The 21,764-nt window shown below is 32.6% G+C and overlaps 1 protein-coding gene across 3 annotated transcripts in view; it reads left to right on the forward strand.

Moving 5' to 3' along the window:
* Window positions 1–21,764, forward strand: part of gnao1a (guanine nucleotide binding protein (G protein), alpha activating activity polypeptide O, a) — a 183,354-nt gene that overhangs the window by 142,851 nt on the left and 18,739 nt on the right. For all 3 annotated transcript variants that reach the window (XR_012393627.1, NM_200787.2, XM_005159069.6), the window contains exons 5-6: window positions 8,672–8,800; window positions 11,791–11,920. Coding sequence is in view for 2 of the 3 variants with exons in the window: in NM_200787.2 (NP_957081.1) it covers window positions 8,672–8,800; window positions 11,791–11,920 (259 nt within the window). In the remaining variant the exon portion in view is untranslated. The remainder of the gene's footprint in view (window positions 1–8,671; window positions 8,801–11,790; window positions 11,921–21,764) is intronic.

The raw sequence follows: 21,764 nt of genomic DNA on the forward strand, positions 1-21,764 counted from the left end.
GGAAATAATGTACAGTACTGGGAAATAATGTTAGACAGTTGAATATAAAATGGATTTATTCAGTAAAATTGATGTCATGGAAAAAAGCTATTATTGTATAGTAGGGTATGCAATTGAACAAAATTGGTATCGGAATTCCTAAATATTAGTATTTTCTTTGATGTTTGTGTCTTAATTTAATATATATATATATATATATATATATATATATATATATATATATATATATATATATATATATATATATATATATATATATATATATATATATATACATATATACATATATATATGTGATATGGCTGTATATGAGTGCTGGTATGAGGTGTGGCCGAGTGTCTTACCAGTGACAATATTCAGCCATATTGCACTAGTGCGAGTGTGATATTGTGTTTATGCAACAGTTTAAAAGCATATCCATGTATATAAAAATGAAAATCAAACGTAGACAGTCTCAAAAATCCTTTGGTAAAAGGAACTACTTTCATCCGCCATACTTTCACATCTGCAGCTGATGGTCAGAACAGCAGAAACCGTTGCTCAAACTTTAGTATGATTTTTAAAGTGATGATAAAAACAAGTGATTTTGCTGACATTTTAAGATTATAAGGCTGAACAGCATGAAATGTCATCAGTCTACAGAAATTGCTCTGTTGCAATCAGAATATCACAATAATTAACCCAAAAAAGAAACGCTAAAGCAAAGTAAACACTACCAGATTACTATTGTATAAGTACAGCACTACAAAATACAAAAGATAGAGATCTACTTAGAATGACACTTGCCTGTTTTATAAAGATTTGATCAGCTTTTCTGAAGAACTTATTATGTGGTCTCTGTCGCGAACTTGCGGCTGAACATCAACCGTCAATTTCTTTGCTCTGCTAATGGCTACCCAAGTACTGAATTTCTGAAAACTAAAAATATTTGTAAAAAGGCACTATCTTTATAAATAAACTGCATAGTTGCAATCTAAATAATTACGTCCTTACCTTAAAAAACCTCAAAAGTACATTATATTGTTTAACAGCTGCAATTTTTGTCAAAGTGTAGTGAGCTTATTCCTCTGCTTGTCATGTGGGCGGAGCCAATCAAAGTATTCACCATACTTTGATAATTTACTTAATTACTACAGTAAAATATGCATTTAATTACATTTTTATTCTTAAATATAAATTGGACTTTTTAACCCCACCGTTGGTTTTGTACATTTTGGACCCAATGTTGGGTTACAATAAATCAACATGTTAATTTATAATTTTTATGTTTATGTTTTTCTTAATATGTCACATTCAGTTTTTATGCATTTCTCTATTTATAAGTAGATAGAAATTTTTGTACCTGCAGCTATACTGCACACAGCTAAGGCAACCCTGATGCAGGTCTCTGAGGCATGACTTTGGTGCAGTTTGCCTTTAGTCAAATGTGCTGAAAGATTACAGTGTTTTATCAGGCCAACGCAGAACATTCACTTTCTAAAAAAAGCTTATGGAAATCCTCCGTTCACACAGCTGCCCTAAATCTGCTATTTGCTAATAGACAAAATATGCTGAGTGGAGTGTGCACACAGCCGAAAGGTACAGGTCACTAAAGAGGTAACACTATCAAGAGAAGAGACAAAAAAAAGTGTATGTCATTTGGCAGTCATCCTTAATAGTGCTCTTGAAGTGATGTCCTGTTTGAGATGCGTCCCTCTGAGAGCAGTTCATACATAAGTACTCAAGTTCAGACTGTGTCAGACAGAATTTGAGTTAAGTGCCACTGAGCAAATCTGCAAGCCAAAAGAAGCATATTAAACATAAAACGGCAAGTCACGGCAACAGCACCCCCTGGAGGCAGTGTGGTCAATCACAGGAGGAGGAATTTGCATATGACATGTTGAGATCTTGCTACAGTTTAAGACTGAATTGAAAATAATGGCTATCATGTTTTGAAACATGGTTTATAGAGCACGCCCACTAATAATGTCAATCATTTTGACAGTAGTTAGAGTTCTCAGAATAAATGAGTACACCCCATTTTGAAAGTGAATTATTTTATCCATTTCCCAGTGAATATGGGTAATGTTTTCGACGCATTTGAACAAAACAGATATATTAAAATGATATATTTATTAAAATAATATTTTAGTCGCAGAACATCTATAGAAATGTAAAGATAATACATTTTAATTCATGCAAAATATTGCAAAAAAATTAAAAATAAATAAAACCTACAAAATGGCTACAAAATTGTTTCTCTTGATTTTTGCTATTTTTGAAAATTGTATTTAATATTTTTCACTAACATATAAATTTGGGCTGATAATTTTTGAACCATTATTGTAAGTTATTTTGTTAGATTAGCTCCAGACTTTGGCTTACTGACTAAACTAATGTATATGCAAATATGCTAGCAGTAAAGCATCCTATAGAAAAATATTCTTTTAAATGAGAGATTTGTGGGGGGTGTACCAATATATGCTGAGCACTGTAGTTATATACCTTATAAAATTCAAAAATTCAATCTTGTAAGGGATATTTAGACCAATGAATATTTGATAAACTGCTCTCTTTTTATGTATCGTTCATAAAACACTAATTACTTGTAATTTTTAATGTAATTTACTTAGTAACTCCTATTTAAATCACTAGGTTTTAATTTGCAGCTGGGAGTTTTATTCATTTAAAATACAAGAACATTTAGCATGATACTATTATCTAACTGCACTGAAGAAGAAAAAATGATTCGTTGCTGTTTTTTTTTGTAAAGTAAGTGGTTGAAAACTATTTATATGGGCTGAATTTAAACAAACAACTTAATGTAATGTAGTTGATTAATGTTCAACTTAGTTTTATTTATTTAAATTGAACTCATATAATTTCATTCATTTTCTTTTTGGCTTAGTCCCTTTATTAATCCGGGGTCGCCACAGCGGAATGAACCATCAACTTATCCAGCACGTGTTTCATGCAAAGTATGCCCTTCCAGCCGCAACCCATCTCTGGGAAACCACCCATACACACCCATTCACACTCATACACTACAGACAATTTAGCCTACCCAATTAACCTGTACCACATGTCTTTTGACTGTGGGGGAAACGGGAGCACCCGGAGGAAACCCACATGTACACTGTAAAAAATAAATCCGTAAAATTTATGGTAAAAAACCGACAGCTGTGGTTGCCAGTACTTTACCGTTAAAAACACGGTACAAACCGTAAAAATAATTTTTCATTTTTAAGGTAAATTACCGTATTTTATTAATTTATAGACGTTTTATGTTAGACACAGTTAGACACGTTAGCACACCCACATGCAGGTGGTTATGAGGAAGATACATAATGAGCCAATGCTCATCACAATCAACTTTTCCTACAAGCAAAAAAGAGTATCAGCATATAGAAGGTGCCTAGTGTCATTCACACAGCTACTAAACACCAGTGTGGTAACATAAATCTCTAATGTACATAACTGATGGGAAAACAACTAAAAAGATCCATATTAATGTCAACCAAATGCATAAAAAGTTTTGTGCCATGCAGGCAATTCTGGGAAAGTCAATTTACGGTTATTCGCCGTATATATTAAGAAAACATACCGTTAACCAGGTTACAGATTTGTACTGTAGCATTTTTACTGTTTTTTACCGTTGAAATCACAGCCATTTTTTACAGTGTACTGTAAAACTGACCCAGCCGAGGCTCGAACTAGCGACCTTCTTGCTGTGAGGCGACAGCACTACCTACTGCGCCACTGCGTCACCTGACAACCACAAGTGCAACCACTTAACCTTAAAAAATAGTAAATCCAATGAATTATTTTTTGTGTGTGGTCAGAATAGTTTTGCTGTTTCAAATTTTAAAAAAAAAGTTGTTAAATTGTCGTTTTTAATTTCATATTTTGTCTATTTTTGACTTTTTACAAATGCAACTTAAATAAAAATGTTTAAGTCTTGCAACAAAATTATACAAAGTACGTCCAACAATGGGTGCTACAAAATAATTTAGTTTTTATTTTGTTAATCACTTAATCATGAAATTAGCATTATAACATAATTGTGTATACATAATAGTAATAATAATAATTGCGGCGCGGTGGCTCAGTGGTTAGCACTGTTGCCCCACTGCAAGAAGGTCACTGGTTCAGTGACCACTGGTCAGTTGGCATTTTTGTGTGGAGTTTGCATGTTCTCCCCGTGTACGTGTGGATTTTCTCTTGGTGCTCCGGTTTCCCCCACAGTCTAAAGACATGTGCTTTAAGTGAATTAAATAAGCTAAATTGTCCGTAATGTATGTGTTAGAATGCAACTGTGTGTGGGTCTTTCCCAGTATTGGGTTGCTGCTAAAAGGGCATCCGCTTGGTAAAATATATGCTGGATAAGTTGGCGGTTCAATCTGCAGTGGTGACCCCTGATTAATAAAGTGACTAAGCCAAAAAGAAAATGAATAAATATTTGAATAATGATATAACCTACTATTTAATTATTTTATTTATGTGTAATTTAATCCAATTGAGACACCAAGTTTGATGTCTTGTTGTTGTTTTTGTTATTATTATTATTGTTGTTGTTGTTGCTGTTGTTTGTGAATAATTAATTAATTATTATTAATATCATTATTGTTAATATCATTTTTATTAATATCATTATTACTGTCTGTACACGTTTGTCACAAATGTAATAAAAAATTTTCAGAATCTCAATTATTTCAGATTTTTTCATATCAAATAATTAATTTATCATTTATTTTAATAATTTAACAATTTATTAAAAAAAAAAAAAAAATATTTTTAAACAGCTAAAACTGCTTTCTCTTTAGACCCTTAAATTAGTATTATTTTCTCTAGTACTTCTCATTGGTCTAAGACTTTTGAACCTTGCTGCATGAGTGCCAGAAAACATGACATAGACCTTGGCCACATTTCCTTTCTTGTGATTATTATCATAGTTTTCTGTCTTTTTACTGCTCTCTTTCTCCTTAAATCATTGTCACTACATCTGTGGATTGATGGCGGCATGCAGTTCCTGATTATCATCTAACATTTAACTGCTGTTCATCAGTTTATTGTGATTTTGTGTTTAGTGGCATTGCATGCTGTTGTAAGTCTGTGGAATTATTTGGTGGGGGGACATTAGGACATAAGGACGTACATGTAGCCAGGGACAGTAAAAAGGACAGATGAGTCATAGAAAAGGGAACAGGAGTAACTGTAACTCAGTATGGTGTTTGTAAGATGTACTGCTTATTAGTGACATTTGTCGTTTTCATAGATTTTGTTTCCTAATCAAGTTTGCAAGTGTGATCTGATCTGGCAATGCTAAATTTATGATGACATTGTTGTCGGATTTGAATGTAATATAATATTTTTGCAACATAATCTTGACATTTGGTCTTGCTCATTCATATACAGTACATACAGTACAGTTTGTATTATTCTACACTGCCACTCAGAATTTAGTTTTTGAAAGAAGTCTCTGATGTTCTAATATAAAGGACAGGTATATATTTTAAAAATATATACCATTGTTTGCTCAACTTGTTACACCCTTGTATCATTTTATTCTTCTTCCATAAGTAAAAGAAGAAAACATAAAAAATGCTGTTAATCAAAATGTTAATGGTAACAATAAAATACTACACAAGTCAGTGGTAACATTAGCTGCGGTGTTCATTTTGTCAACAAAAATAAGAATGAAAAATCTTTGGTTCTTACTATCCTATTTTTACAAATTAAATGTAGAATATAACTGAACTTTGGTTAGTTCATATCTTTTTTTGACAACATTTTAGTCTCGTCTTTATCTGTCAAAATAAAGCCACTCTGGTGTCTAATAATATTCATGTCATGCTGTTTTCTAAGTCTATTTTGGAAAAATAAAAGTCACCAATGAACATTTTTCACTCTTATTTTTGTTGAATTTGCATTTATTAGATTTCTGAAAAAATCTATTTTATTTAAAGTGTAATAATAAAAATGTGTAATAATAGTATTCCATACAAAGTACTAAGCTAATCAGTCAATTCTAGTCACATGACATGTGACCTGACGTGTGCTGTGCTCGCAGCATTCTGTAAAGTTAAGTAAAATAAAAATAAAAGATTTTTTTCGAAAAATAAAAGATTTAAAAGATGGAAATTAAATAATGATTTCTTGTGTGGCATGATACCAACTGATCCACGGACCTGGTATTGGTCTGCAGCCCAGAGGTTGGGGACCACTGTTGTATACAATATTACTGCTATACTACTATATTATATTATTAATGCATTGATCTTCTGTTGATCACATTTGCAACAGTTTTTTTTATGCAGTAAAGTACAAAATATAATAATGTACAAAATGCATGAGCTTGTGTTTGCAGTCGTCTGCATTAGCATGCATATACATAAATGGACATCAGTGGAGTGAAATATAAATAGTAAGTGTGGTGTTGTTACTTGTTATTATTAACTGTTTTCTATTATAATGCATTTGAAATATATTCCTGTAATGGTAGAGTGCCATGTAGTTCTATAGAAACCATTTTAATATGATGACTTGATGCTCAATAGACATTTCTTTTTATCCCGTTTGAAAAGAACTGCTTCATTGTTTTAATAGTGCAAACTGATTACAACAGACCAAATTAGTTTTCTTTCTTTTTTTTAAACCTCTTTTTAAACTGGTTTTTATTTGTTATAATTCATTGTTGTTTTTATTTTTTATACTTATCGTGTGATTATGTTCAGATTCTTTTGATATCGTTTATATAAAGGACTTTGAATAATCATTGTGTATGAAATGTGCTATTAAAATAAATTTGCCTTGCCTTGCCTTGAAGTTCACCAAATGAACCGCTGTCTGTTCTGAAGACAGTAGCAACTGTGGAATTCTCATGTTTCACTGCAAAATTCCATAGCAACCAAAAGAACCCTTCAACTGCAACATCACCACGTCAAAGGTAGACAGGAAAAAGAGAGAAAAAAGAAAAAGAGAGAGAGTCAAACTAAATAAACAGGAGCAGCTTTATACGCCTAAGCAAATGAAAAATGGAGCTGATCTGAAATAATAGTTGTTTAAAGAACCAAATATGTTTCCAGCTGGAACACTTGCAGTAATTTCCCTCTAAATATGTCAAAACAGTTTTGGAATTGCATTTTGATGTAATCATCCATTAGTGTCTAGCGTCTACAAGTATTACCAGTCAAAGGCTTTGATGGATGTTTCGGCGTCTCGCGGTACTCAACCTTCAATTCAGCTGGCATCCAATTTGGAAGCACACATTTTTCACTGTTTCTTTCATCTGGAAGATAAATGACATCCGCAGCCTCAGAGAATATACATCATGCATTGTTGAAAAGCAAACTCGGTCCTCGCTGTCTGCTTGCATCATGGTTGCGTTTTGAAGAGGACATTGAGTGTGTGTGTGTGTGTGTGTGTGTGTGTGTGTGTGTGTGTGTGTGTGTGTGTGTGTGTGTGTGTGTGTGTGTGTGTGTGTGTGTGTGTGTGTGTGTCAGCACTGAGTGGCACAAGAAGGTTTCATGCTTTATTTTGACTTCTACTTCATGTCTTGTAGTTTGATTGACTGCTCCGTTGTTTTCAGTGGGATGGACTTCATCTGATTGTGGCACTGTTATATGAAAAGCAGTTTTTTTTTCTGTTAGAGCTAATATACACACATTTCTGTCCACAAATATGATGGGTATTCATTAAGAATGTTATGGTATTTGGTGGTTTCTGAAGTCTGTACTGTAATACTACTTATTTAATGGCATGTTTTTCATGTCTATGAAAAACATAGAAGAAAATTCACTGCTGCAACACTTAAGTCACAATTCATGCTATTAACTACTTGCTTATTACCTGCATATTAGTATGATACTAACTGTGCATTAGTAGTTATAATGGATGATCTCATTCTTGCTCCCTAATCCTACCCCAATCCTAAAACCGACTTCTACCTTACTAATTATTAATAAACAGCTAATTAGTATATTAAGTTAGTTTATTAAGCTAGTATTGTTAGTTAGTGGTTTGTTAATACTGTGAATTGTGACAAGTGTTTCCTGAACTGCCGTTTTTTGATAGGACATTATTCTTTTACTCCATGAATTTTTTTTCTCTGTAGTGTATTTCTGAATATAATGTCATCACTTGAGGAATTGCTTATAGAGATTTTTTAAAAATGTATTCAAATGACCACTTTTTTCTTTTATAATTAATACATTGGCATCACGGTGGCGCAGTGGGTAGCACGATCATCTCACATCAAGAAGGTCGCTGGTTCGAGCCTCAGCTTGGTCAATTGGCATTTCTTTGTGGAGTTTGCATGTTCTCCCTGTGTTTGCGTGGGTTTCCTCCGGGTGCTCCGGTTTCCCCCACAATCCAAAGACATGCGCTATAGGTGAATTGAATGAGCTAAATTGGCCGTAGTGTATGTGTGTGAATGCAAGAGTCTATGGGTGTTTTCCAGTAATAGGTTGTGGCTGGAAGGGTATCTGCTGTGTAAAATGTGCTGGATTAGTTGGCGGTAAAAAAGTGAATGAAAGCCGAACAGAAAATGAATGAGTGAATGAAGTAATATATGATGTGATGAATGACTTCATGTATTATGATGAATAGCAACTTTTTTTTTCTCTCTATTAAAAAGTTCTGATTTTGAGTAAAGCTGTGGACCCTAACAGACTTTCTTTCATTCTTTTTTTAGTTACTTAGACAGTTTAGATCGAATCGGAGCTGCAGATTACCAGCCCACAGAGCAGGACATTCTGCGAACTCGAGTGAAGACCACCGGGATTGTAGAAACCCACTTCACCTTCAAGAACCTGCATTTCAGGTGAGACCATTCATTAGTGGTGTAACGGATCACAAAACTCACGGTTCGGATCAAATAATGGGTTTTAGTCACAGATCGGACCATTTTTCGAATCAGCCAAAAAGGGGAGGAGACAAATGTAATTAGCTTTCCATTTATTACAAAAACAGTACTGCAAGACACTTTTGGTTTTAACAAACAGAACTTAGAACCTGTAATTTTATTAAAAATAAAATGAAGAAATAATCAGCTAAATAAAAGTAAATTATTATTATTATTATTATTAAAATATTTAGTACTGTGAAAAATTCACTGTTACTACCATACCTGCAAACACTCCCTTTTTTCCTTGGAGTTTCCCGTATTTCAGGCCATCTTCCGCCACCTTCCTGTTATGTTATTTCTCCCAGAAAGCTCCCATAATTTCAACCAAACCCCCAACCTGTGCTTCACCTGTTTCATTGCTAGATGAATCATTTTGAAAGAATTATTCAGTGGCATATATTTGATGACTGGTTGTAAATTAATAATGTAAATAATGTAATTGCTGCCTACAACTTTTATTTTTGAGCTTTGTTAAATCCATATGAAGGGGATTTTAAACTTTACCATAAACATCAGTGGTTCTATCGAAACTGTAAACTATTATTCAAGTACCTCTGTGTTATTTGACTGTTTGTAACCTCATAACTAACTAAAAAAAAAACAAAAAAATAAAGACTGAATCTCTTAGGATTAATAAACATATGCAAATCACCGTCATTTATTATTTATGGTGTGTGGGTGTTGAGATCCCGATCTTTTAATGATTATTGTGCAGCTTATACTGAATGCATTGATGAAGGCTACACAAGTAGTGACAGAAAACACCTTTAATGAAACCCACCACATCCGAATAACCTACCACAACTTCTTCCGTCATCATTATATTTTACAGTTAAGCCTAAATGCTTTCATACGTGTGAATTGAATGTCAAGAGAGGCGATCTTTCTTAGATCGTACAAATTTAGGATTAATCCACCAGTAAAAAAAAAAGAGTATTACCTTGCGGGCCACATTTGTTCCGAACCATAGCTTGTGATCTATACGTACCTATACGGATCTATACTATGCGTTACACCCCTATTATTCATGCATCTGAATGTTCAGTCTTGTATCAGCTGTTAGAGTACTACAGTTATTATAATTTTAACTCCATTCATTTAAAGTTATTATCCTACTGTTATCATTTTCATTCCTATTCTAACAGAAGAAGAAGAAGTAGAAGAAGAAATAAAACGTTTTATCTAATATGTATACTCAGGCTCTTTTTAACAAAAAGTGTTTTAACTCATTACAACTGGAGAGCATAGAGAGATGAATATCTCTAAACATCCTCTCACCTCATATCATCTCCTCATTCACAGTGCTTTTTTTCACTCTCTCAGCTGATAGCACGTGAAAATAGAGGACTAAAATAAAAAGTGTTGATGGGGGTTAGACAGGCAGAGCTGCCACCATTATTCTGAAGACAGATTTAGCTGCACGCCATCCTGTTACGGGCTGAAGCTAGCATTTTCACAGAGAAGGGCTGGACGTCAGTAGACAGCTGAATTACATGGTATGAAGCTGATACTACCATCTAAATGCCAGTTTTGCTACTTAGTGAAAATCATTACGTGTTTGAGATTTTGGGCTGATGAAGCATATAATGAAACGAGTCATAAAATATGTAGGTTTTGAGTTCATTGATAAGCATGTTGCTTTTGGAAACATTTTTTTGAAAGAAAATGCATGTTAGTTGAGCAAGGGGACATAAATTAAGGCACACTGATTTTGGTTTTTGACTCATACTGATAACTCTTAAAATGTTGAAGCCAATCACTGATATATACAGATAAATTCAAATCTTAATATGATTTTTTAAAGTCTGAGCATAAAAACAAATCTCAAACTAATACAGTGTATAACTGCTTTAATTTGAACTGTTTACAATAACTCTTAAAATGTTGAAGCCAATAACTGATAAATACCAATAATGCAAAATTTGATATGAACATTTTTGAGCCTGATTTTTCAAAAAAAAAAAAAAAAACACAAACTAATACAGTGTACGGAGTATCACTTCTTTTGTTAAAAAAAATAAAAATAAAATAAAAATAAAATATATATATATATATATATATATATATATATATATATATATGCAACTATGCAACTATACTATAACTGTTCTCAAAATCATTTACATATTGCACTTGATTTGATTTATTTGTTTTAAACAGAATATTATAAACTTAAAACAATTCTTCAAACAAAATACACTTCACCCTTATCAACAAAAAGATTTACTTATCCATGTACAATATCTGTCCTGAATTCTGAAGTCCTTTTCGCATGTGTTGTAAACGCATCAATACACAAATGATGTAAATTAACATGGCTGAAATTATTTATAATTTATCCGCTGATATTTTTTTCTTTATAGGTAGATGATAATAATATTAAAAATAAGTATTTATTAGCTGATACCGATATGGCCTCCAATAAACAAGCATGACAACATAAGACTTTTAATGCTTTTGAAGAACTCTTCAATGCTCATTAAGTCTATATTGATTTAATCAAATTTTGAAATATATTTTTTTTAATTGATAAATTTTAAAATGCATTTAATTTCAAAATTATTATTATTATTATTATCAGTGTTGAAAACAGTTATGCTGCTTGAATTGATCCATGATGCATTGTATTCTTTGATTGATCACATTTTAAAATACAAATCTTTTTTTTTTTTTTAAGATTTGTGTTTATTAAACATTCAATAATGTTTATAAAATTGTCCATTTTTTTTATCTTTTATATTTTATGTATGTCTTTACCGTCATGTTTGATCGATGTAATGCATCTTTGCTGAATAATTTATTTATTTTAAATATTGAGCTTAAACCATTGTGTACAGTATGTTGCATACATGAAGCTGTGCATCAGTGTGAGATTGCTGAGCTCATGTCGAGTTGTGTCCATTCAGGCTGTTTGATGTGGGAGGTCAGAGGTCGGAGAGGAAGAAATGGATCCACTGCTTTGAGGACGTGACCGCCATTATCTTCTGTGTGGCTCTGAGTGGATACGACCAGGTGCTCCATGAAGACGAGACCACGGTGAGCACTAAACACACACTCATACACGCGCATCTGTGCTTGACACATACTCAATTCTTACCAGCAGGCTGTGCACACTTAACACACTAACACAAATGATGCAGGGGTTTTTCAACATGTTTTCTAATGCTTTGTGGTCACAAATGCTTAATGTATTAATAAAGAATGCATTGTTGGACAGAACTCAATGCTTTGTTGATCAGAGTTATCTTTCAAATGAACATTATCATAGCATGCTGTGATCAACTGCGGCTTTTTAAAAAAAGTAGAGCCCCAGAAGCGGGTTTTAGACATTTTTAAGGTCAATGCCTTTGATAAATCAACCTACGCTGTGAACTCACACATGAATTGACACATTAGGTAATGCTTTACGTATCATATTGTGCTTGCTTGTGTATTTAATACAAAACATAGCCTTTAACCCTAATACGAAAAAGAATACTAGTTTGTTGAAGTTCTTTTATTTACTATTTCAAACTACTCATTACTAATCAATATATTGTAAATCATAATACCAGTTTTATACTGGAAAAACATGTTTATTCTAATCACAAGGTTTATGCAGAAAGAAATGTAGGACGTATATTGTTTTTGATCTAAGTTTCAATATTTCAAGCAGTCTTATGAAATGTGTTAGCTCTTAAAAATATATATTATTGATGTTTTGTATTAATTCCAGTATTATCAGCATACTGTTTAGAAAGCCTGTTGGATATGAGCTGTTAAAAAGCATGCTGTAAAATGTGGGAGGCTATTTGAAGTTTGAATCATGGGTCATGTTTTAATTTCCCTGACATGGTACTGAATTTAAGCAAATTTCAATTAAAAACAAAACAATTTAATAATTATGTAGATAAGTGTGATAATGGCATCGTACTGTAGGTGTCATGTCTGTGTTGAAATAATTATGCAGTGCTAACTAGCTACAGGCATAAAGGTTTTTTGGATTCCAACATGGGAATGTGAATAAGATGTCAAACCATTTTCTATTTTATTTTCTGATTATTAGTAATTTGCTGCTTTTTGAAGTCTGGATATATTTTGTGTTTGTGGTAGCCATAACTTGACAGTGTTTTAACATTTACCTTACAAAAAGATTCTAGTATTTAAATAGGTTAGATGTTTTATGAAGCTTGTACTTGAAGTGCTGTATTAAGGTATCTTTACAATTAGGCATGGGACGATAACCGTTTTCAAGGTATACTGTGTTTTGGAAAAGTCAAGGTATTAAAACCGGCAATATTTTCTGCTGTTTTTAGAATACTGTTTTTAGGGCAACAATATCTCTAGCAGAAAAGATATCCATTTTAGAAAAGATGCCGTTTTAAATTGTAAAGAAATCTGTGTTTTTGAAACTAATGAAGACAGCAGAAGTCAATGATTTTTGAAATTATTAAGCCTGATATGTTTACTGCTCCAAAATATTTTAAATGTTTCTCAAAATAAAAGATATTGTGTTCAAAGGGGGATTTTTTTTTGTTTTTTACCAAGACATTTAAGAGAACATATTTTAGAGCATTAGTTGCAAAACCTTGAAACTGATATTTTTATCCAAGGTTATCAAACAGTCAGAATCTCATAGTGGATCATGCTTAATTACATTGCATGCATTGTCCCTTATATGAACCAGTGAACAGCCAACCTAGTAAGCAATAAGCTAAACATAAGAATTTCTCCCTATACTAAAAATGTAAAGCGTTATATGTTCAAAAGACAACCATAAAAAACTGTAAGATACCACAATACTGTTCAATACTGAAATGTTGATGAAATCATAATATTAAAAAAAAATAATATATATATATATATATATATATATATATATATATATATATATATATATATATATATATATATATATATATATATATATGAATTATTTTATTATTATTTGTATGTTATAATATTTTATTGATATTTTAAACCTTTTGAATTTGTTTGCTTTCTGTTATTGTCATTTTGATATTACAGTTTTACATGTTTTAAATAGTTTTTTTGTTTTTTACTTTTCATATTTATTTTATTTTAATTTCATTAAGTTATTTTGTTTATTTCTGTGCTTTAAATATTTAACTTTATTTGTATGTCTTAGTGGTTTGTTTATTTGTTTCATATTTTGTCTTTTCATATTAAATGTTTTTGTTTTTATATTTGTTACTTTAATTTTCATTGTTTAGTTAAATCGAGGTCCTGACTCTCTGTGGTTATTTGAAAATCCCATGGCACTTCTCGTGAAAGAGCAGGGGTGTAACCCCGGTGTCCTGGCCAAACTCCCTCTATCAGCCCTTACGATCATGGCCTCCCAATCATCCCCTTCCACCGAATTGACTGTATCACTGTCTCTTCACTCCACCAATAGCTGGTGTGTGGTGAGCGCACTGGCGCCGTTGTCCTGTGGCAGCCGTCGTATCATCCAAGTGGATGCTGCACACTGGTGATGGTGTGGAGAGACCCCCCCTCATGATTGTGAAGCGCTTTGGGTGTATGGCCATACACAATAAATGCGTTATATAACATTACATTACATTTACATTACATTACATTACAAAAAAAATAATTTGCATGTATAGAGCTCTGCATAATTGAGTACACCCCATGTTGAAAATTTGTGTTTTTATCCATTTCTCAATGAATATAGGCAATGTATTTTGGTGCATTTAAACAGAATAATTAAAGTTATATTTATTAAAATAATATTTTAGTCACCAAACATATGTAGAAATTAAAAGATAATACAATTAAATTTAAGTAAATATTGCAACAAAAAAAATTGCAACCTACAAATTTTCAAAATTTTTCTTTTATTTTGCTTCCTGGTTTTTCCTCTTTTTTAAATGTGTATTTAGTATTGTTCTATAATTTATAAATTTAGGTGTACTAGTTTTTGGACCATTTTCATAAGCTATTTTCTTAGATAAGCTTCATATTTTGGCTTCAGTACTGACTAATCTAATGTATATGCACAAATATAATATTGGATAGCTTCCTATTAAAAATGTGAATTTAAAAGATAGGTTTGTGAGGGGTGTACTTATATATGCTGAGCACTGTATTTCTTATTTTAAATATCCAATCAGTCCTTGAAAATACAGTATTTTAATTATTAAAATAAAAATTTAGATTTTGTTGTTTTCTTCAGATATTAATGCATGTTGTTGTATATTTTTAAATCTTTTTTTAGATATTTATGTCAACATTATAACTTAGGTTGATACAATTCTGGATAACAAATGTCACATCTTAGCCTTGTTTATTAGCCATTGTGCATACATGTAATGCAGTTTTATAATGCAAAGGCCATTTAATCTCTACAGGGAAATTTTTAACAATTATCACCTTGCAAATGTGAATGCATACTTAATATAGCAAAGTACACAAATTTCAAAGTTATTTGAACACTTTTACAATGTCTTTTAAAAAAGAAAAACTAAGAATTATTTATGTCCACACACTATTGATTGACTTTGAGTGTGGGTTGAATGATGGCAGGTGAGATGAGTCATGTTTGGACCTCAGATCTGCCCAGACACACACACACACTCAACAAACTCTGATAAGACCAGTTTTACAACATTACAGGGATTTACGGTGAGGTGTTTTGGACATAGGAGGGCTTTTACGGCTAGAAAAGCGGGCGATCGTAAATACAGCAACTATTACAGCAACGCCATATTTGGCTGATCTATGGAAGCGATAAAAGAGAAGACAGAATCTACTGTGGTGTATAAGAAAGTCCTTAAGAAACAGACGGATGGAGATAAACACACTTACAGATGCTATGAATACACGCCGCCCGTGTCTCCTGTCACTGCTCGTCCATTCAGCGCTCTATCAGTGTTTACGCATTTGACATTCTGTCCAGACATTCCCTCCTCTGCACCCTGTGGCCTTTTCTTCTCCGTTTCAACACAAATATGCATTTATTTCCTTCAAACACTGTGCATTTCTTCAAGTTGGACCTGTCCATGTGAGACTATGTGAGTGACTCTTTATTAGTGACTAGAGATGCACGATATTGAATGTTTTGCTGATATCCGATAAGCTGACATTTTATAATTAATTTATGCCAATAGACTATTCTGATGTCTTTGTGCGTTTTATTTAAAAGTCTGAATTTACAATTGATTATAAATAGTAGCTTCAAATCACTAATTTTACATCCAGATGGCAACGATCATGTTTTATTTTTCCTTTTGGAGATTCTAATAGTTTTTTGTCCATACATGTATTGTTTTAAGAAATGTCTGCATCCAAATGCAAAACACTGTAATACATTTAGAACACCAACATTCCTGACAAAAGTCTTGTCGTTGATCCCAGTTGTAAGAGCAAAAAATAATAACTTGACTTGTAGCTGATCATTTGGAAAGGTCGCAGAAGGCAGGTTTTTTTTTAATGAGTCATCTGTTGAACTGCATCTCAATCATCAAAAATACAGCAGAAGACCTATTGGAACCTGTTTGGACCCAAGGTTTTTACAAAAATCAGTCAAGTTTGGTGAAAGAAAAATCATGGTTTGGGGTTACATTCAGTATGGGGCTGTGCGAACAATCTGCAGAGTGGCTGCAACATCAGCAGCCTGAGGTATCAAGACATTTGTGCTGCTCATTACATTACAAACCACAGGAAAGGGCAAATTCTTCCGCAGGACTCAATTCAATTCAATTCAATTTCATTTATAAAGCACTTTAAAACAACACAGTTGACCAAAGTGCTGACAATAGAGACTAAAACAAAGTGTAGCACATACTTTAAAAGAGAAACAAATAAACATAAAATGTCAACATCTCACGCTTCGCTAAAAGCCAAATTGAACAAGTGTGTTTTAAGGAGAGATTAATAGAACAGTAATGGAAAAAGCTTGTCTAATATACATCGGCAGCTCATTCCACAATTTTGGTGCAGCCACAGCAAAAGCCCGATGCCCTCTGAGCTTTCGACTTGTCCTGGGCACACCCAGGAGGAGCTGGTCGGCTTACCTGAGCAAACAAGAAGGTGTGTAGGGACAGAGAAGCTCAGAGAGATAAAGGGGTGCAGCACCATTCAGACACTTAAAAACAAATAAAAGTAACTTAAAATGGATCCTGAAATGCACGGGTATCCAGTGAAGAGAAGATAAAACCGGGGGAATGTGCTCGTATTCGCGTGTGCCAGTTAAAAGATGCGCAGCTGCATTTTAACCAAGTTGCAAGTCGAGAAATAGTAGACTGACTCACCACAAAATAAAGGGCATTACAGTAGTCCAAGCGGGAGGTTATAAAGGCATGGATTACTGTTTGAAAATGCTTGTGTGATACATGCTTAATTTTGGCCAGTTGCCTTACGTGAAAGAAGGTTAGCGCTTCTTTTCATACTTTAGCCTCCACATCAAAGTTCCTGAATGCAAAAAAAGTCAAGGTGCTCCAGGATTGGCCATCCCAGTCACCAGGTATGAGCATTATTGAGCATGTCTGGGGTACGATGAAGGAGAAGGCATTGAAGATGAATCCAAAGAGTCTTGATGAACTCTGGGAGTCCTGCAAGAAGCCTTTATTTGGCATAAGTGGTTTGAAACTTGAATAGTCAACAGGACTTTTGTCAGGTAGTGTATATGTGGTGCTGTAATCAAACAGACAGATCTGCATGAGACACTCAAATCAAAAATGAATGCAGAGGGCGTGCACATGAAGTCCTTCCTTGACATAAACAAGCCAATGTGGTGCATTAAAAATATCTACCACATGTAACATGTTATTTAATTGAACGTCTCTGCACTGGTCATCTGGTTGCTACAGCATGACCAGGTTTTGTTGTAAAGGTGATTATCTTAGCAGCATCTGCAACTAGGCATGGGACGATAACCATTTTCAAGCTATACCACGGTTTGAAAAAGTCAAGGTTTTAAAACCTCTGAATTTTTCTGTAATACCGCTCCTAAGGTATGTGTAAGAATTTATTTTGTTTTTTTAGTACAGCAGTATCTCCAGCAGATAATATATCCAAAGATGCCATTTTAAATCGTAAAGAAATCTGTATTTTTGAAACTAAAGATGACAGCAGAAGTCTACGATTCATTTCATGATTTATCCTGACATGTTTATTGCTCCAAAGTATTACAAATCTTTTCTAATTTAAAAAGAAAATATTTTAGAGCAGTAATCACAATATTTTGATACCCTGAAACCGTGTTATTTTTTTCCAAGGTTATCACACAGTCAGAATCTTATACCGGCCCATGCCCATCTGCAACACAGCTCTGTAACGTGGTGACATCATTGTTTTCAAAAAGTGTCATTAACATAGCTAACCCAAAAAGCTCATTGAGCGCACCAACAACACTCAAAAGATCATAATAATTCCAAAATTCGTTGCCTTGTGGATGGGTTTAGCTAAGAATAATTGCAATTAACCAAATCCAAAATATTTTTTTGACTTCATATGTTTGTGTGCTGTGTATATTTATTTTGTATATATAAATGCATACATGCTTGCATACATTTGAGAAAATGATTTATATTTAGATATAAAATAAATGTGTAAATGATAAAAATTATATATACATTTTAATATCCATGTAACAAAGTTTTGTGTAATTTTGTTTTTAAGTATGTATAATATATAAAATACACACATATATTTGTCATGACAAACTTTTATTTTGAATTTGATTCATTGCAAATAATCTTTGCCAAATCAAATCAGACTTATGACAAATCATAACACCAATTAATGTTTCATTTCTAAGCATAATTAACTTATTATTTAATTAACTTATAGAAGTGTGGCAATAAATCAAATTTCTTATTAGACAGACACTAGGACCCAGAAGGGAAGCTGATCCGGGGCGATATTACAAAGAAAAACAGCTGTGTATGATTGATTGTTATCACAGAATCCACAAGTCTTATTTCAGACCCATAAATTGATAATGTTATTTATGTAATTTACTTTTATTTATCTAGCCGTCTCACAAGGCTTTGTGAAATTTTAAGCCATAATCCGAAACCATACAGGCAAATATTGACTTCATAAATGAGCATAAATAGGCTAATAATCAACATATCGTTTTGTCGGCAAGGTATATCAGCATTATTTTTCATGTCCGAGCAATCCTGATATTTACATTTCAAGCAGTTTTCATCTGCTCTATCGAATGCTCTGATAATATCGTGCATCCCTGTTTGTGACAATGCATGGACCGATCTGCATTGCTCAACTGTTGTTTCATTGTGTGTATGTGTGTGAGAGTGTGAAGAGCAGTGCTATCTGGGGGTGGTAAATGTGAGTGAAGTGGTGAAGTGTGGGGTTCTGGTGCATGTCCAGCTCCGCTCGGCTGCTCCTGTGGCCTCCAGCGGCCACCTCTGCATCTGCGTCTCTCCTTCAAAACGTCTCAGCTGCTCTCCTGTCATCTCTCGCCGTCGGCTTTCTTCTCTAACCAATCACTAAACAATCCAGCGCAGCTCTACAGACCGGCCTCCTTCCAAAGGTACGAAATTATCATCAGAATATATCTTCCTGTTCAAATGAGTTGGAAACAGTGTGTTAATGTTAATGAATAGTAACATGCGAAAAAAAAATGCTAGTGTTATTTTAGTGACATTTTGGGGAAAGGGTGATTTTCTTATCAAGGGTGTCACTTATCAATTTTGTTGAGCTGAGCTATTGGGGTTTTTAAAGGAATATATTGCTTTTTAATTGTTTTTCAGATCCCATTGACTCTAATTATTCTCAATGGATAGAAAATATATATATATATTGGTTGCATTTTAAATGCTTTTAAATTATAACTATACATGTTGACTGAAAGTATATAGAAATAACTAACTTCTGGTAACTGACATGGTTCATCACATATTGATGCAAATATGATATCATTTATTATTTTATGCAAGGATGAAAGTTATGTTGATTGGAATTGCATTACATCCTTATGAAAGTATCTAAGACGGACGAACACAAAAATGAACCATTTACTGTTGCAATAGTGTTTTGATTTTTTTCTGCTGTCATTAGCCAAGAATTTTATTTTATTGCACAAACCATCAGGAACAACAACACAATATAAAAGGTGAACATAAAAAAAAAAAAAAACTTTAATAAAATAAAATAAAATAAATAAAAATGAAATAAATAAATCCACAAAGCATAATGTACAGCATTTATACACCCAATGATCTTAGGATTTAAGAAGGGATACAAAAAAAAACCACCATAATAATTGATACATATCTCTCTTTTTGTTTTTTTTGCTTTTAAACAGTTTCCCAGTTAAAATGAGATCAAAATCGATTAAAAAAATTGGTAATGTGGGAGATGACTTAGCAAATTTCTGTTATAAATTTAATAGATTTAACAATTCTTTTTATTTCTTTTTATAATAAAAATTATATTTTTAAAGTAAAATAATAACCAAGTTTTATCATTTTAAAAATATATTTTGCTAGATCCTTCCAGAAATAGTTTACAATATTGCATTCAAAAAATAATTGACAAAGGTTCTCTTTACAGAAACTACAGTTGTCTTCCATTTCAACGTACTTTGATAATAAAGATGTTGCTGGGTAAATTGTATGTAGTTTTTTTTTTTTATTAATTTCTTTAATTTTATTGTTAATAGAGTATTTGAAATATTATTCAAAACATCTACTTATTCAGCTCTATTCATTGAGTCATATATAGATGTCCTTATAATGGCTTCCTGGAAGCATAAATTACATCCATAATGGTGCTGTGTATGGGTGTTTCCCAGTGTTGGATTGCGGCTGGAAGGGCATCCGTTATGTCAAAACATATGCTGGATAAGTTGTCGGTTCATTCTGCTGCGGATGCTTTATTATCATGTATATTGTTAAATGCATGTTTAATTATCATATACACACACACACAAACACACACACATATATATATATATATATATATATATATATATATATATATATATATATATATATATATATATATATATATATAAACATGATAATTATTGATGATAAAGCATGATACTGTGATATAATTTTTAATATTATGATTATAGTAAATTCTACTGACTATATGTAATACTTTGATGACCACTAGTTAACATTAAATTGCAACATTACTTTTAGTCAACTGAATGTCAAAGGGCATTTGGATTGTCATACAGATTTACAGTTTTTGACAGATTTTGTCATTATTAGGTGAAACATTTATTTAAGTGTTCACTTGTTGTAGTCGTTCATTTATATCAGATCTTTGCTGATTATTTTAATTGGCTGTTGCCAGCTAAAACTGGTCCACTGACCTCGTTTCCTCCCAAAATGATGGGACACATCAAAGAGCGAGTCACTGCTTCCAACTCTGAATTCATTACCATTCAGATGACAAACAAATAATGAGCAGAATAATGATTTATTAATTGCATATGGAAATAAGGACAGTGTATATCTGTACTCTTTTCCCTTTCTAATTAAAACGAGATTCATCATGAACAGATAAGTAATTAATTCTTTAGGTAGCCGATTATATTTCTGTTCTTTTTCTGGCTTCTTGGCTGTTTGTTAAATTTCCCTTTTTTTCCTGTTCTAGTCTTGCTTCATATTCTAATTTTGCACTCAAGGTGTTATTGCACCTGAATGTGTGTGTGTGAGTGTTGATAACAGCGTCTGAGAGTGAAGTGTGTCTGTTTGGCTTTACTTAGCTGTAGTTGGGGGATGTTTGGTGAGCATATCTGAAAAACCTCCTTTCAAATATATTTGGGACAGATTTTTAAAACAAATTTGGTATATTTCAATTCTATAATAAAAATAAAACACAAATGTGTTACACATTTCAATTTTGTTTTAATTTTTTGGGGATAAAATGTCTAATTTACAGAATAAAAAAAAAA

This window comes from Danio rerio, chromosome 18, assembly GCF_049306965.1.
Source record: "Danio rerio strain Tuebingen ecotype United States chromosome 18, GRCz12tu, whole genome shotgun sequence".
In the NCBI taxonomy this organism is placed as follows: Eukaryota; Metazoa; Chordata; class Actinopteri; order Cypriniformes; family Danionidae; genus Danio; species Danio rerio.